This window comes from Heterocephalus glaber, unplaced genomic scaffold (genome assembly GCF_053883595.1).
Source record: "Heterocephalus glaber isolate CG9 unplaced genomic scaffold, H.glaber_assembly_v1.0 deba00001497, whole genome shotgun sequence".
Classification (NCBI taxonomy): Eukaryota; Metazoa; Chordata; class Mammalia; order Rodentia; family Bathyergidae; genus Heterocephalus; species Heterocephalus glaber.
In genome coordinates, this window is record NW_028258320.1 from 2,977,004 (window position 1) to 2,993,186 (window position 16,183).

The following is a 16,183-nucleotide window of genomic DNA, read 5'->3' on the forward strand; positions in this document are numbered from 1 at the left end:
GCTGGGAGCCCCTCCTGCGGCCAACCATCCAGAGAAACCGCTGCACCACCGGCAGTGCAGTGCTGGGCAGAGGCCAGCGCTGAGGGGCCTGCTTGCTGCTGGGGTGGGGTGGGTTTCTGGGCCTTGGTGAACCTCGGCACCGGCATGGAGTCCGGGCAGCGCTGTGCACAGCTCTCCTCGGTCTGGCCGAGTCGCTGCAGGCCGGCTGGAGGAGGCTGGGCCTGGAGGACGCGTTCCCTCGGGAGGCCGGGTCCAGGGCTCATTTCCTGGACGGCTCCTGGCATCTGCTGGCCTCTGGCTTCTCGGGGTGCTTGGAAGCGCTTTTGAGGAGTGATGAGGTCAAGGGGTGCCTGGGGGTCCCTGGAGGTCATGTCCAGGGAGGTGGGGACACCCTAGAGGTCCTGAGCCTTGCTGGGGACAGGGCAGCTTCCTGTGGGCACGCAGCCTGCCCAGGGGGCTGGCCCGCCGCTCCAGCCATCCCCACGCACCGCCATCCCCGCCTCGGGCCCACGGAGGCTTCTGGGCGCTGTTCTGCGGCTGCCTCGCTACTCCTCCGCCTGCCAGGCCAGAGGCTCAGCTAGGACAGGACGCTCCCCGCTGCGCCCCAGACCTGGCTCCCTGCGCACAGCGGGCTCGGGTCGGCGGCGGATGCGCACTGTGCGCCTCTCCAGGGGACAGAGACCCGAACCCTTTGTCTGTCTCAGGTGTGGGGGCGCAGTGGGGAGGGAGGAGCTCTGGCCACAGGGATCCACTGGGGCTTTCCCAGGTCATCTCTGGGGGCAGGGGCTCTGGGTCCGGGGTGCATGTCCACTCCACACCCGGCTGACCCGGGGCCTCCTTGTCCTCCCCACGCCCCCTTTCTCTCTCTGCCGAGCTGAGAAGCCCTGGCTGGGGAGTGAGTGGGCAGGGCAGGGCGGGGAACCCGAGGGCAGACAGCCTGGGCTGGGGAGGCTGGGGGCAGCTGGGCCCGTGGGGGGCCTCATGCAGAGATGGGGCTCTTCTGAGGCCTGGGGAGCTCTTCCCGGTCAGGGGCTGGCCCGTCCGTGAGGCCGCCGCCCCTGACCAGCAGCCAGAGCCGTGAGCACCTGTGCAGAAGCAAGGGGCCCAGGGAGAGGAGCAGCTCCAGCCACGCCAGGCCCAGGAGGATCCAGAGGCCGGCCAGGCTCCGGTACACCGGGATGTAGTGCTTGCTGGGGTCCGTGCCTGCCACAGGAGGGACAGCAGGTGTCTGAGGGCCCAGCCACCCCCAGGTTCCCAGGGCCCCCATCGTCCAGGTCCAGCAGGGTCCCCGGGGAATGGCCACGGCCCGGACCAGAGACTCCTGAGCAGGTCGCTGAGAGCCACTGTCGCCTGGAAACGTCCTCGGCTGCTCTCTCCCCACCCGGAATCCCAGTGGGTCTCCCACCCGAGATCCCTGCTGTCTCCTCCTCACCCACAACGTAGTCCCCGAAGCCGATGGTGCTGAGAGTGATGAAGGCAAAGTAGAAGCCCTCGCTGAGGCTCCAGCCCTCCACGTGGCTGAAGGCCACGGGCGGGATGATGAGGATGGCCAGGGTCCCCAGGGTCAGGCCCAGGCCCAGGCCCAGGACCTGCAGGAGCTGGGAGGGGAGCAGCCCTGAGCCCACCTGGAAGGCTGCAGCGGGGAGACCAGGTGCCTGCCCCGAAGACCTTGGGGTGGGGCCGCATCCATGGGCGTGTGACCCGGCCGGCCAGGGTGACAGCCACAGGAAGAGGCTGTCAGTGGGACAGGAGGGATCTGAAGCCCCCTCGAGGGTCACGCTTGAACAGGCTCCCGGGGGACTCAGATCTAGGCAGGAAGTCACTGAACTGTCCCAGGTCCCGCCACACCCGTCCCCCAGGGGGCGGGGCCTAGGGGCAGCTGGGTGGCCTGGTTCTGTTTTGACCACATGGAAGGACACCGGAGCTCTGTGATGACCACAGTGATGCAGGCCCAGATTCTCCGGCCAAGGGCTGCAGGCCCACGCTCAGCTCCGTCAGGGGTCCTTCAGCTGCAGAGCCCTGGCACATGGCATCCCCTTCCCTGGAAGGCTTGGCCCAGTGCCCAGCTGAGGCACGGAAGTCTGGCCCCTGGGCCACTGCAGTCACGCCGATGGCCCTGTTCACGGCAGAGCTCCAGGCGGCCCCACCTCGTCCATCCTGCCCTGAGACCCAGCCTTGCCCCTGCCCCATCCCTCCACTGCCCCTTCTCTCTATGGCTGTCTCCCCTTCCGCCCTGCACCCCATGCTGGCCTTGGCCCGGCGCTGATCGGGGCTGGAGGGCGGGAGGCCCTACCTGGGAGCACTGGGGCTGCTCCTCCCGCCTCTCCAGGGTGGCCAGGTGGGTGCGCAGGCCTGTGCCCAGGTGGTTGAGGAAGACCACGTTGAGTGGGATGCCCACGAGGGCATAGAAGACACAGAAGACCTGGCCCAGCCCGGTGCTGGGTGCGAGGTTCCCGTATCCTGTGAGGGAGGGAAGTTCAGACTCCAGCCTCAGACTCTAGCAGAGGTTTGTCTTCCAGCCACGAGGGGCAGGGCGGATGCTCTGCTCTCCCCGTGAGCACCCACCCGCCCCTGCTCAGTGGTCTGTATCACAGAAATCCTGCTGTTTTTGAAGGCCCCTTGCAGATGACGCTGCCTCCACGAAGCCCTCCTGACGTCTGCTTCCTCCTCCCGCTGGGTGAGATTCCTGCAGGGCTCTGTGCCTTCCCTATCTAATTACCCACCTCGCCTCCTGTCATGGTGCTCACCTGAACCCTCCTTTTCGGACCGGAGGCTGAGGGCCGAGCCAGGGTGTCCGCACCGGGCCCTCCTCAGGCTGCGGGGGTGTGGGGAAGGTGTGTGGGAGTGGACGTCACTGGTGCGTGGGGGCGGGTCCCGGGTTACGGAGGGTCTGGGGCCTTCCCGGGGGCGCGAAGCGGGCTCTCTGGCCGAGGGGTGCAGCAGATGCTGTTGCTTTGGGCACAGCCCCTGCCCACAGCCGACTGCCCACCACAAGGCCGCGGCTCTGTCCCCGAGGGTCCAGGACGCCGGGAGGCAGTGCTCTGGGACCAGCTCTCAGCAGCCAGGCCCGAGTCAGACCTGGAGGCCGCATCCTCGCCCTCGGGCCCTGCCGAGCTGGGCTCTGCCTGTCCCGAGGGCCCCGAGGGTGTGGGCCCAGCCACCTGCAGGTACCCCGTGCGGCCCAACTGGTTCCCTGTCTTGTCCGTCTCACCTGCCCGCTCCCCGCCTGTGCTTCCCTCCTCCTCCCTGGATGGGCCCCGTCCCGTGCCAGCCTCTGCTCCCAGGGAGCCCGACTAAGACGGGGCCTCGGGAGCCCCCTTGTCCCGCAGCCGTTTACCTATGGTGGTGATGACCGTGCCTGCAAAGAAGAAGCTGCTGCTGAAGTCCCAGTTGCTGGGGTTGGTGGAGTTGCCTTTGGGGTTCACGCCTGATCCTCCTGTGTCAGCCTCCCGAGTGCTGAGATTACAGGCCTACATCACTATGCTCAGCTTTTTGTTCTGCCTCCTGCCTGACTTCCCCTGGCAAGCAAGGGGCTCTCTGAGGCTCAGGACTCCGGGACGGGACGTCCTTCTTCCCTGGGAAGGCCCCAGGGGCTGCAGCCAGGCCTATGGCCCCCTCATCCTCATTCACAGAGCTGGTCGGAGCCCAGTGACCAGCCCTGCCTGCTTCCTGCCTGCTTCCAGCCCTGGTTCTCCTGTAGCCCAGGCTGAGGGAGGAGGAGGAGGTTCCCAGGCTCTGCCTTACTCTCTGCCTCTGCCCTGCTGTGGGGTTGTGGACCCAACCCGGCCTGCACTGTCCACCCCTTACTGGTTTGTGACCCTATCTTCTCTGGAAACTCACGCTCCTAATTAGGGCAGGTGTCTCTAAAACGGCAAACTACAATTGGGTTAGGCTGTAACAGTCATGTTTAAAGGAGGAAGCCTTGCTAAGAAAACCAATAATCAAGAGATCTAAGCCACCGCTTTCCAATTCTTTGAAAGAGAGTGAGAGCAGACACCAAAGAGTGAGTTGGAAGTACAGTGAACTTCAAGTTACGCCCAGCCTGACATATGAACAACTTGGGTTAATTAGGTTAATGGTAGATTCATCTGCCTCTTGTTGTCTATAACATGTACCCAGGTAAACATCCAGATCTCAGCTGAATTGACCTATAACCAATGTGAGTTACAAACAACCCTTGAGAACCGATGAAGTTCATAAGTCAAGGGTTCACTGTAGATGGAATGATTCTCAGCTTGGAAAAGAGGGCACCTCTAGAGATGGATAGATTCAAATAATGGCTCAGAGAAATCTTGTCCCGGGACCTAGGGTGAAGAAGCCTCTGAGACACTTGTGTTCTCTACCCAATCACCTATGCGACCTTCCTTAGCAGCAAGACAAGGCTATGCTTTATTCAAAGTCTAATCTAGAATTTTATGTCTCTGAAGCTCACAGGTTAAACTTATACCCATCCCCTAGCAGCCACAGTTCACATTCACCAGTTTTCTGTGCACGTATGAAAGAAGAGAGAGGCGGAGCTTTTCCCCGGGCGGCCCCCAACCCCTTCACCTGGCATGTGACTTGGCTCCACTTGATGCGACTACCCCCTCGGGGAAGTGCGGTCACCCTGTCTTCCCGGCCCTCCTAAATCCCTCCCTGCCCATTCTGCCCTCCGTGGCTGTTTCCTCCCCTTCCCACTCCTGGCTCCCAGCTCTGAGTTTGGGTTGAACTTTTGAACCTACCAATCACAGCAGCCTGCCCTTGTCTGTGGGCGGGGCTGTGCTGGGGCGCGGGTATATATAGGCCCCGCGCGCTGGCCCTGGGTACTGCTTCTGCTCTGGACTTTCCGCAGCTTGTCCGTGGGAGATCCTCAGTGCCGCCCTCTCACCTCCAGCACCACTGACCCCTACAAGTCCCCATCATGGTGAATGGGGGTGTCACCGGGCAGTGGGGCGGGGTAGAGGATGAGTGGACAGGGGCACCGAGACCTGCAGGGTGCCGTTGGGGCCTCCACGGCTCCTGCCCTCAGGTCCTACTGGCTCGTGCGCCCAGGCTGGGAAAGGCCAGTGGGCCTGACCCATTCTGCTCTGGGCTCCAGAGCGCCACCGGGCACTGCTCTGTGGTCCTCTCGCCGCCCCACGCCAGCTGCCACCGTGCAGGGAGGGCAGGGAGCCTTCACGTTGGCCCCCAGGACTTGGAGAACCTGGTCTCTCCCCACACTTCCCCGAGTTGCCTCACCTTCCCGTTCCCTCAGATGCCAGCCCTGCAGGATCCCTGTACCACTCTGTGATTGGCCAGCTCTGAGCACGGCCAGTTGCACCGGTCCACCTGAGGAGGAGGCGAGCTCCTTTGAAGGCATTAACTGTCACTGCCTAACCCTGCTTTTCTGGTGTTAATTTCGTGGGATGTTTAGAGCGTGAAGCTTGCACTTAAAACCAGGTTTCAGAAACCTCCACAAAAGGATATTTTCTTGCAAAACAAGAGTAAACTAGTACTAACAACATGTTCTTAGTTTTCAAGAAACAGGAACTTGGAGCTGGGCACAGTGGCGCTGTATCCCAGCACTGGAGAGTCTGAGGCAGGAGGATGATTGCGAGTTTGAGGCCAGCCTAGGCTACAGAAGTGAGTACAAAGAGGGTCTTAACTGTGCAGGGAGACCTTGTCTCAAAAGAAAAAAAAAAAAAAAAAAAAGGAAATTGGGCTGGGGGTTGGTAGAGCACTTGGCTAAGATGCACAAGCCCTGAGTTTGAACCCCAGCACCGCCCAAAATTATATTGACTGGAGCATTTTCTATATATCTTCCCGGAGGTATTGGAAATGACTAAGACAACATCTATTGAAAGTCTATCTAAAAGAAGTCATGTTAAACAAGTATCTATGTATCTTGTGTTTCAAAATAGTATCTTTTTGTTAAAGGGATACCATGAACAGCTGATGGAGGAATTTTTGGAGTTTAGAATTTTTACAGTTACTGAAAGCCTGTGTGACTGTAGCACATTGCTTTGGCTCATCAAGCAAGACCCAAAAGATCTGGTAAAAGTGATTCGGAAACAGCTGTTTAAAGGGCAGGAGAGCAGGGCGGCACAGTTGCTGTAGGGAAACACAGGTTCTGGCGGTGGTTTTTAATGAGCCAGTGGTCGGGTATTCAATTAAAACAAGACAGATTCACCTGGGCCTCATCTCTGCCCCCCCCCCCCCCCATGGCCCTAGAGAGCGGAGGGAAAACAGCCCTTGACCTTATGTGGTGAGCTTTAGGACAGCAGATGGCTGGGTGTGTTGCCTCCAAGTGTCTGTTGCCTGGGGTGGACTTGAACTTGTAATCTTCCAGCCTCAGCCTCCCAGGGTGCTGGAATTCCTGGCATGTACCACCACGCCTGGCTATGGTTTCTGTTAAGGAAGCGGTTTGTTACAATGAGTGAATCTTCTTAGATACAATACTGCATTTGCTTGGGCCTAGCCTGGGTCCATCATGAACAGATAGCTGGTTCTCTCCAGTTTCTCTGGCTGTAGAGTTTCCAAAGTTCAGATAAACCTGATGCAATAGTAGATAGTAAAGGGCTCTCTAGGACACACGGCTTCTGTTTTTCCACAGCCCTAGACCTGGGCGAGCAGTCACAGGTGGTGCTGAGCTTGCTCGTGTGTTCAGGAGCCTTGATGGTTTTATGGGGAGCATATGTGGAAGGGTGGTGATCATATGTCAAAAGTGGTTTTTTACTGGGTTATGAAACCAGGACCTTCAAGAACATAGTTCGTGTTCAGTTTTCATTTTCTTTTTCTGTTTTTAGTTGGGGCTCTATTTGCTATGTTGTCCAAACTGGGTTTGGAGTTGTCCTCTAGCCTCAGACCCTCAAACAGTTGGGATTACAAGTATGTGCCACACAATACCTGGCAAATTTTTCTTGAATTATTTTATTTTTCCTTTTTTGAGACAGGGTCTCACTGTGTAGCTCAGGCTGGCTTTGAACTCACTATGTAAGCCCAGGTTGGCCTTGAACTCATGGCAATCCTCCTGCCTCAGCCTCTTGAGTGCTGGGATTTTGCATTAGTTTCTTACTGGCTAAGCTTTTAAAAACTCAAAATCTAGCTGCGTGTGGTGGCACGTGCCTGGCCTGGAATTCCAGGCTGAGGCCAGAGGGATAGCTTCGAGTTTACGATCAGCCTGAGCTACACAGTGAGTTGAAGGTCAGTCTGAACTACATGGTGAGACCCTGTCTTAACACTCCTCCCAAAAAACAGAGGGTGAAAGAAGAATGTTCTTCCTGAAGATTAGAGTCTTTAAAAACAACCAATCCTGCCACTGAGTGAAAAGGCTGGTTTGACCACACTTTAAAATACAGCTAACTGGTGCTTCTCGAGCATTCTCCCTTGAATCAGGGCTAGAGTTGCTGGGTTAAGCTAGTTTTCAAGCAGAGAGGAAGAAGCTCTCCTCTTGTAAAGAATAGGATTAAAGAGGCACCAGAATGGATTCAGGATTACACAGTCACACAGTGAGTCAGTGCTGGAAAGGAGAATTTGATATTAATTTAAGGAATTGCAGGTATGTTTCCCAGGAGCTGGGGGGAATTGGGATTGTGTTGCTAATAGAACTGCTTGTGCCTTTCTGAAATGGAGAAACCCGAACTTGATGTGTGGCTACAAAGCAAGGGTCTGGCTTTCCATGGTGGATCGTCAGCATGTCTGGTCTTCCAAAGTGTGTTTTCCTGAATTATGTCTTCAATGAAGACCTCTTTCCCTCCACCCTGTACTGTGGGTTGGACCCAGGAGGCACTCTGCCAATGAGCTACATACATCCTCAGCCTTTTTATTTTTTGAGACAGTCTCACTAAATTGCCCTGGCTGGCCTTGAACTTGTGATCCTCCTGCCTCAAGAGTAGCTGGGATTATGGGCATGTGCCAACTGTGCCCAACAAAGAGTTTTGCTTATGAAATAGTCTCTGGGCAAGAGTGGCCTCTGGAAGGTGCTTATCTGTCTTTGAAGGTTAGTTATCTAGGTGTGACATTTCCACGTTTCTCATCTGATGTGTCATTCTGACAGTTTTCTTTCTTCTCCCCACAGCGAGAGTGCATCTCCATCCACATTGGCCAGGCTGGTGTCCAGATTGGCAATGCCTGCTGGGAGCTCTACTGCCTGGAACATGGCATTCAGCCCGACGGCCAGATGCCAAGTGACAAGACCACTGGGAGAGGAGATCACTCCTTCAATACCTTCTTCAGTGAGACTGGTGCTGGCAGATATGTGCCCAGGACAGTGTTTGTAGACCTGGAACCCACAGTCATCGGTGAGTGGACCTTGGGCACTGTGGGATGTCCCAGGGTACTGGGACATGAGGTGCAGCCGAGGGCTCTGGTGTCTCCCCAGGGTTGAAGTGCAGGTTTTTAGTAATGAGCAGCAGGTTTCTTCTCCTCTTCCAGATGAAGTGCGCACTGGTACCTACCGCCACCTCTTCCACCCTGAGCAGCTCATCACAGGCAAGGAAGATGCTGCCAATAACTATGCCCGTGGGCACTACACCATTGGCAGGGAGATCATTGACCCGGTCTTAGAACGAATTCGGAAACTGGTGAGCACAGCCCTTTCAACATTTTGAAGTGGGGTTAGTTTTTTTGTTTTGTTTTGTTTTTGTTTTTGATACAGGGTCTCCCTGTGTAGTCTGGGCTGGCTTAAAACTCTGTGTGTCCCAGGCAGTGGTCCCCCTGCCTCAGTCTCCCAAGTGCTGGGATTACAAGTGTGTGCCACTGTGGCTGGCCAAACTATGAGAATCATTCCTTGTAATTAATTGGGCTGCTCTCTACATTAAGTGGCCTTCTAAACCAGATGGTCCTGGGTTATGGGACAACTGCCAGCAAGAGCACATACCCTTGCTATTTCTGTGTGTTTTACATAGAAGATTGGGGCAGTTTGCTCATTCCTTCAGTGAGGGCAGTGTACCTGGTGTCACGATGAGGACTGAGAAGGCTTAACAGTTTCACTGACATTTAAGACCATTTAAAAGAGTAAGTCTCTTTGTTTCCAGCTGAGACACCACCCCTTTTTAGGTCATTTTAGTTATACTAAATAGCTACTCCTATGTGTAACTAATTGATCAAACTCATTAAAAAATTCCTGGGCCTGTGCCCTGTTAGTAAAGCTCAAGGGAGGTGAACCCAGTGGTAGCACTTCTGCTATGTACAAGGGCCTGGGTTCAGTCCTCAGCCCACCAAAAAAAAGTTCAGAGCACAAGAAGCCAGTGTAACTATCTACACACAGCTGCAAATGGAGAGTCCCAACAAAGTCGGAAGTGGAAAAGGAGTCAGGAGCTTCCTTAGGACAGAAGCAAGTAGCAGCCTTTGAAATTCTGAAGTTTTGAGGGACAGTCACAGAAAAGTAGTGCCCCGGCTTTTTATCGGGAAAGTCTCAGGCAACTTCGTCAGGATGGTTGGGATGTATGGTGTACACGTGGATCATTTTGATTAAGAGCTTGGCAGTCCGATGACCTGCTCCCTACACATGTGGGCAGCTTGTAAGTAATTAACCAAAAATCAAGTGTGAAGGCCTGGGCAGAGCAGCTTGTCAGGAAAATCGCACGCTAAGCCCAGCCACGACTGGTCTGTTCTGAAAAGAATGGCCTTGCATCCTTGGCTTCACACTTCCCTCAGATGTTTATCCCAGGCTTCCCAGCAAAATTGGGTTAATGGTTCCCATCCTGGCAAATCAAGCTTCGGCGGCAACCACTGCCTTGGAAATCAGGGACCTGTTTTTAGGGGCAAATATAATCAAAGCCATGTAGGGTTCAGAGGGGATAATCATTGAGTGACAAAGCAGTTTCCCTTGTCCTTGGTGTTATTCCTGTGTCCCCAGGACACCTGAGGGATGTAGCGGTAGATATGGGGTCTGCCCTACACGGGACTCTCCTGTGGGTACTGAATGTGAAACCCACGGAATAAGCACACTGAGGGTCAGTAGAGAATGTCAGCAAATCCCCAGGCACCTCTGAGAAGACAGCAGTCACCAGCAAACTGTTTAAAGGTCAACATTCATCCTTTGGTGGAGTAGCAGTTTGTTAGCCAGAGTAGCACAGATGAGCAGTGGACGGCTCCAGTGACAGGCAGTGCTGTGGAACTGTTAGTAAATCACCTGGCCCAAATGTCTCACCTCATGTCCCATTGAGTGCTTGCTAGGCCAAGTGGTGTTCTGAGTACTAACTTCATTTTCAATAACCTGCACTGCACTGGGCAACTTGAGCACCAGAGACTGCAAAACTTGGGCCCTGTGCCATCCCAGGCCACGTGAGCTCTGCCTGAGAAAATGAGGGTTCATTTTAAAATAGTCTTTTTTGCAGATCCTGGCCCCTTGCAGGAGTTAATATGGAAAGTTTTTTGAATCACGTAGCACTTTGAAGCTCTTATAATTGCTTTCTTAGCAAATGCTATTTAAAAGTTTTAAAGTCTGTCTAATCATTTATTAGAAGTCCATTGCAGTTTTCACCCGCTGTCTCAATGCTAAAATGAACTCCTCTGCAGGCTGACCAGTGCTCAGGGCTCCAGGGCTTCTTGGTTTTCCGCAGCTTTGGCGGGGGAACTGGCTCTGGCTTCACCTCCCTGCTGATGGAACAGCTCTCCGTTGACTATGGCAAGAAGGCCAAGCTGGAGTTCTCCATCTACCCAGCTCCTCAGGTGTCCACAGCTGTGGTCGAGCCCTACAACTCCATCCTCACCACCCACGCCACCCTGGAGCACTCAGACTGTGCCTTCTTGGTGGACAACGAGGCCATTTATGACATCTGTCGGAGAAACCTCGACATTCCGCGCCCGACCTTCACTAACCTGAACCGCCTTATGAGCCAGACTGTGTCGTCCATCACCGCTTCCCTCAGATTTGATGGAGCCCTGAATGTTGACCTGGCAGAATTCCAGACCAACCTGGTGCCCTATCCCCGCATCCACTTCCCTCTGACCGCCTATGCCCCCGTCATCTCTGCCGAGAAGGCCTACTATGAATACTTCAGTGTAACAGAGATCACCAATGCCTGCTTCGAGCCAGCCAACCAGATGGTGAAATGTGACCCTCGGCATGGTAAATACATGGCTTCCTGCCTGTTGTACCGAGGTGACGTGGTCCCCAAGGATGTCAACGCTGCCATCGCCACCCTCAAGACCAATCACAGCATCCAGTTTGTGGACTGGTGTCCCACTGGCTTCAAGGTTGGCATTAATTACCAGCCTCCCACCATGGTGCCCGGTGGAGACCTGGCCAAGGTGCAGCGGGCTGCGTGCACGCTGAGCAACACCACAGCCATTGCTGAGGCCTGGGCTCGTCTGGACTACAAGTTTGATCTGATGTTTGCCAAGCGTGCCTTTGTTCACTGGTATGTGGGAGAGGGAATGGAGGAAGGGGAGTTTTCTGAGGCCCGGGAGGACATGGCTGCCCTGGAGAAGGATTATGAAGAGATTGGAGCAGACAGTGCTGAGGGAGAGGATGAGGGTGAAGAGTATTAATCTGTCTGCTGCAATTTAATGCTCCATTGTCTCGTCTTGTACATTTTTTTCTGTTCTGTGGAATTGTTTTAGTCCTGAACTGTCAATAAAAATGTTTGCATTTAAAATGTCAACCTGGCTTCTGAATCACTTTAGATACTTGACCCACTGAAGACCAGTTGAGGTGGTATTCAAAGCCACCTGATTTTTCTTTTACTGGGGATTAAACCCAGGGCCCTTGCACTGAACTACATCCCTAACTCTTTAAAAAAACCTTTTTTTGGTACTGGGGATTGAACTTGGGACCTTGAGCTTTCAAGGCAGGTGCCAGAACCACCGAGCTAAATCCCGGCCCCTAAATTTTTTTAAAACTTTGAGACAAGGTCATGCTAAGTCACAATTGGAGACAACCCAAGAGGCACTAGGTGCTACCTTAAGCCCTCTTTTAAAAAATGAGACATTCTCATTAAGTTGCCCAAGCTGGTCTTAAACTTCTCTATCCTCCTGCTTCAGCTTCCCAAGTAGCTGGGATTACAGATGGGTATTATAAATGGCACGTGTGAAACTACCCAGGACAGGCTTTGTGAGGAAAAATGTATAGCAGTGAACAGTCTGAAACTGGGAGTAGATTTCAGTAGCTAGCTGGGAAATAAAACTATGCTTATACAGCTTCTTGAAAGGGGCCTGTAATAAGGAATGTTTATGACCGAGTGTCTAAGGACGGTCAGCACAGGCGTGAAGACCACTACTCACCACTGGGGAGATTGTGTATTCTGTCGTCTGTCCTGTCCACTGAGACTAGCCTGTCTCTGAGAGCAGCCTGTTTGCTTGTGAAGATCTCATTCAGGCCAGGCATGACAGTAGGCATCACTATAACTAGCCACCTAACAATCATTCAGCTCTGCAAGTACCTGTGTGGAATCCTCTGCTCCCTCATTTGTTTCATTGAGAACGGATTTCAAATTATTTGGTGGCTCAGATACACTGAGTCAGTACTTGTACTAAAATATAGACGAGGGCCGGGGATGTAGCTCAGTGACACCTCGCCTGCCTAACAAGCTCAAGGTCTTGAGTTGGATCCCTGGTACTGGGAAAAAAATATATAAAATATAGATGAGAATGACTTGTTGATATTAAAGTACAGATTCTAATTCTCTAGGTCTGGGATGGGCTTTAAACACATTTTATTAGTTATGCAAGAAGGGCTTGTTAATGTTGCTTATTCCAGATTTACGGAATGTCAGATAGTGTACTACAGGAGTTACTATTTAGAGAAAGCAGAGCTGGCTGACAAAAAGAAACAATAGTCACAGCTTGATGTGGTATTGGTACTTGACTCAATACATGTCATGGAGGATATATGAAAATTGCGTGTGTAGGAAGGACTGGAGAGCGGAGAGCTCCCCGGTGGGCACCTACGGCTAAGCACCTGTTGGAAGCAGTGTGATTCTTGAGGGCAGAGCGGTGACGCCGAGGTGTGGCTGCCCGGAGAGCCTGGTGAGAGCTACTCGGGTACTGTGGTGAGGTGGACATGAGTGAGAGGCTCGGTGCTGATGCCCGGCTGCCTCCTGGTGGGGGGCAGCCCAACTGTGCTGGGGTGCCGACCGGAGCAGAGTTGAGGCAAGTTCACCCCGTTCCACGACTCACCGCGTTCCCATGTTACCTGGTTGCCATCTCCCCTGCTGGTGTTTTCCGTCCCCCTTATCACCCTGGCTTCGATCACCAGTACCACCAAAAGCATTTTTTTATTCCATAAAAAATTGTACCTATGAGTATAGCATGGGAAACTTTTACAGCCTGGGAGCAGTTATGTGCTCAGCACACTTTTCATAGGATTCCTATGAGAACGGCTGGCTTTTATGCCCTGGGGCAAAGCAAAACCCCTGCTGAGCCCCATCCCTAAGCACAAATTAACCTCTTGCTACTCATCAGATGGGCAGGACTGTTCCTGCAGCTGGGGGTAGGGTGACGGCTGGGATGAAAACCTGGAGAGGGGGCCAGTCCACCAGAGGGGCTCCTGGAGTGTCCCCCTGCCCCTAGGAGGTCTGTTAGCCACAGGGCAAGCACTGTCCCTTGTATGAGAAGGAGCGGGCAAGTCCCAAAGCTGCAGCTGAGCATGACGCCCCAATATATCTGAAAGTGTTTGTGTGTGTGTGTGTGTGTGTGTGTGTGTGTGTGTGTGTGTGTGTATGGTATGTGTATGTGTGCCTTTTTGAGACAGGGTATCTCTAGCTCAGGCTGGCCGTCCTGAACTCCCCATGATCCTCCTGCCTCAGCCTCCCCAGTGCTGGGGCTACAGGCATGTGCCACCACACCTGGCTGAGATACATTTCTCTAAGCCAGTGTTTCCCAAGCAGGCTGCCCTAAGAATGGGACTGGGGGTGCCCACCATGATCCCTTCAGAATGGCTCAGAAGCCTGGAGCTCCTGGATAGGAGTAGCCCCCTCCAATTTCTTCAGTAAATCTTACTGAGAACTATTTTCTTTTTCTGGTACCAGGGATCCAACTCAGGTCCTTGCACTTACGAGGCAGACTTCAGAACCACTGAGCTAAATCTCTGGCCCAGGAGAACTATTTTATAAATGTGCCAAGATGTGAAAAGAGTTGGAAAGCTTTCAGCAGATACCATGGTGTGGGGTGAGAGAAGGTGAAGGAAGAGTTTAACTGAGAAAAAAATATTCCAGTAGAGTAGAGCCTGGGGGATTGGAAGAGCGAAGTCCAGTGGTTGGGGAGGAGTCCGTCCTTGTAAAGATGGTTCCCCTTCTGTGTGAGTGGGAGAGTGAGTAGAAGTTAGCCTGCAGCAAGAACAAACAGACCAGCCCAGCATGGTGGCACATGCCTGTAATCTCAGCACTTGGCACGCTGAGGCAGGGGTATCGCCGCAAGTTCGAGGCCACCCTGGGCTACATAGAGAGTTCAGGGCCAGGCTGAACCACATAGTGAGACCCTGTCTCAAATAACACCCCCCCAAACCCCCAAATATACTCTAAAGTCTAGGCCACTGCTTTGTGGCTGACAATCATCTGATCCGCCCTGGAGCACAAATGGAAAATCTGATCTCTAACTGCAGCGGAGGCTGAGGCCCCATGGGAGATAAATGAATACTCCCTGGGAAGGTGCTGGCTCTTGGGGTTGGCTGTGGGCCCCGATTCTGGGTGCTCAACAGAGGGCTTAAATTGGTTCCACCCTGCTCTGCCCAGGCCAGCCATGAAGGGACTCAGGGGCTCTGGCAGGGGTGCTTTGAGCTGGCGTGGGTGGGTGGGGGTGGCAGGGCAGAGAGCCTGCCTACCTATGGTTCCAAGTGTCTAGGAAGCAGATGGCAAATGCCTGTGCACCAGTGGGAATCTGTCAGGCCAAGTGGGTTAGAAAAAAACCCCTAAAACTCCAGATTAGAGTGGGCATGGACTTCTGGAATGTTGTGCAGCAGCCCTGAGTAGGGCTGTTGGAGGAAGGCAGCATTCGTAGCTCCTGTGTCGTGTAATCTTCACAATACCCTCACCCCACGAGGGATGTTGTTATACCCTTAGCCAGAGCTGTCTGGCTGCAGAGCACGTGGTGGAAATGAAATGTGACCCCGGAAGTCTGACTCCACGGTGACCTCTTCGCAGCCCCAGGGAGAGTCATTGTGTGTACTTGGCAGCCTCACCAGGCCTCACTAGGCCAGGGCTGGCTCTTCCACAGAGGCTGGCTCTGCCCCAGAGCCCTGGAGGGGGCACAGCCATGTAGAAAGAAGAATGGTGGTCTCGTGCCCGAGGTCAGTGCACCTCTCGGAGCCCTTCTTCCTGACTGACACCTCCTGAGCCTGGCCTTTACTGTCTGCATTCTGTCAGTGTTCTGGTCTTCTGAGCTCTGACCAGTGTCACACATCAAGCTCAGCTTACAGCATTCTAGGGCTCCTCTAGCTGGCATCTCCAAACATTTCCAAACTCCTTCCACAAACCAGTTCCAAAGGCTTCTGAACCACCTGGTTGGGAATATTCACAGCTGTGATTCCACTCCCAGTGCCCAAATCTGTCTTAGTCACTTTCCTTAGTCCACTTTGCCTTAGTTCACTTTCCTTGTGCTGTCACACAATACTCAGTACCCACAAATTGAAGAAGGACAGGTATCTTTTGGCTTACATTTCAGTCCACGGTTGGCTGGCTTCAGGGCAGAACAGCAGGATAGAGGGGACTGGCAGAGGGAAAGCTGTTCACATCATGCTGGCCAGAAAGAAGTGGGAGAAAAGAGGAGCTGAGGACAATATATGCCTTTCCAGTCACACTTTCAGTGACCTAGAGGTCCTCCTCTTCTTACCAGACTGCCTCCTAAGAGAGGTCAACTCCATTGGCCCCATGATTCCATCACCTTCCACAAGCCCCATCTATGAGCACATGGGGCTCTTGGAGGCTCTCTAGACATAAACCATAACACCAGGGAATGAACCAGGCTTTGAGAACAAAAAGGCCTTTTTATGCAAGGACCAAAAGAAGAGAGAAATGCCTGACTTGGAATAATTCGGAAGGAGGGGCAGTAGTGTGCTGGTTGTAGATAAATTTTAAATGTACTTTTGTACCTCTGAAGGTTCTAGAATTTGTTCTATGAGATAAACTGACAATATGTAGATTGACAGAAAAAAATAAAAAAGATGTATTAATATACATAAGCCCAGAAGCCATCCTCAAAGTAGAGGACTCAGGGAGGGGCAAGTTGGCTGAACCTTGGATACAATTCAACAAAGGCTTGGGGGCCTGGGCTTCTGGGTAGGAGG

At 53.6% G+C, this 16,183-nt stretch overlaps 2 protein-coding genes across 5 annotated transcripts; one reads left to right on the plus strand and one right to left on the minus strand.

Moving 5' to 3' along the window:
* Window positions 1-872: 872 nt before the first annotated feature.
* On the minus strand, window positions 873-2,738 carry Kcnk16 (potassium two pore domain channel subfamily K member 16). Its single transcript, XM_087184391.1, has 4 exons — window positions 2,724-2,738; window positions 2,294-2,497; window positions 1,433-1,598; window positions 873-1,203 (listed from the first exon to the last, which is right to left on the minus strand). The coding sequence occupies exons 1-4, from the start codon at window positions 2,736-2,738 to the stop codon at window positions 980-982; spliced, it is 609 nt and encodes a 202-aa protein (XP_087040517.1). The 3' UTR covers window positions 873-979.
* On the plus strand, window positions 2,372-11,567 carry LOC101726622 (tubulin alpha-1C chain-like). Of its 4 annotated transcripts, none has more exons than XM_087184480.1 (6): window positions 2,372-2,506; window positions 2,615-2,677; window positions 2,965-4,903; window positions 8,036-8,258; window positions 8,392-8,540; window positions 10,480-11,567. In XM_087184480.1, the coding sequence occupies exons 3-6, from the start codon at window positions 4,901-4,903 to the stop codon at window positions 11,452-11,454; spliced, it is 1,350 nt and encodes a 449-aa protein (XP_087040606.1). In that variant the 5' UTR covers window positions 2,372-2,506; window positions 2,615-2,677; window positions 2,965-4,900; the 3' UTR covers window positions 11,455-11,567. The 4 variants fall into 4 exon arrangements, with proteins under 4 accessions (XP_087040606.1, XP_087040607.1, XP_087040605.1 ...); XM_087184481.1 differs by having other exon boundaries at window positions 2,484-2,677; window positions 2,965-3,167; window positions 3,330-4,903; XM_087184479.1 differs by having other exon boundaries at window positions 2,484-2,677.
* Window positions 11,568-16,183: the final 4,616 nt, after the last annotated feature.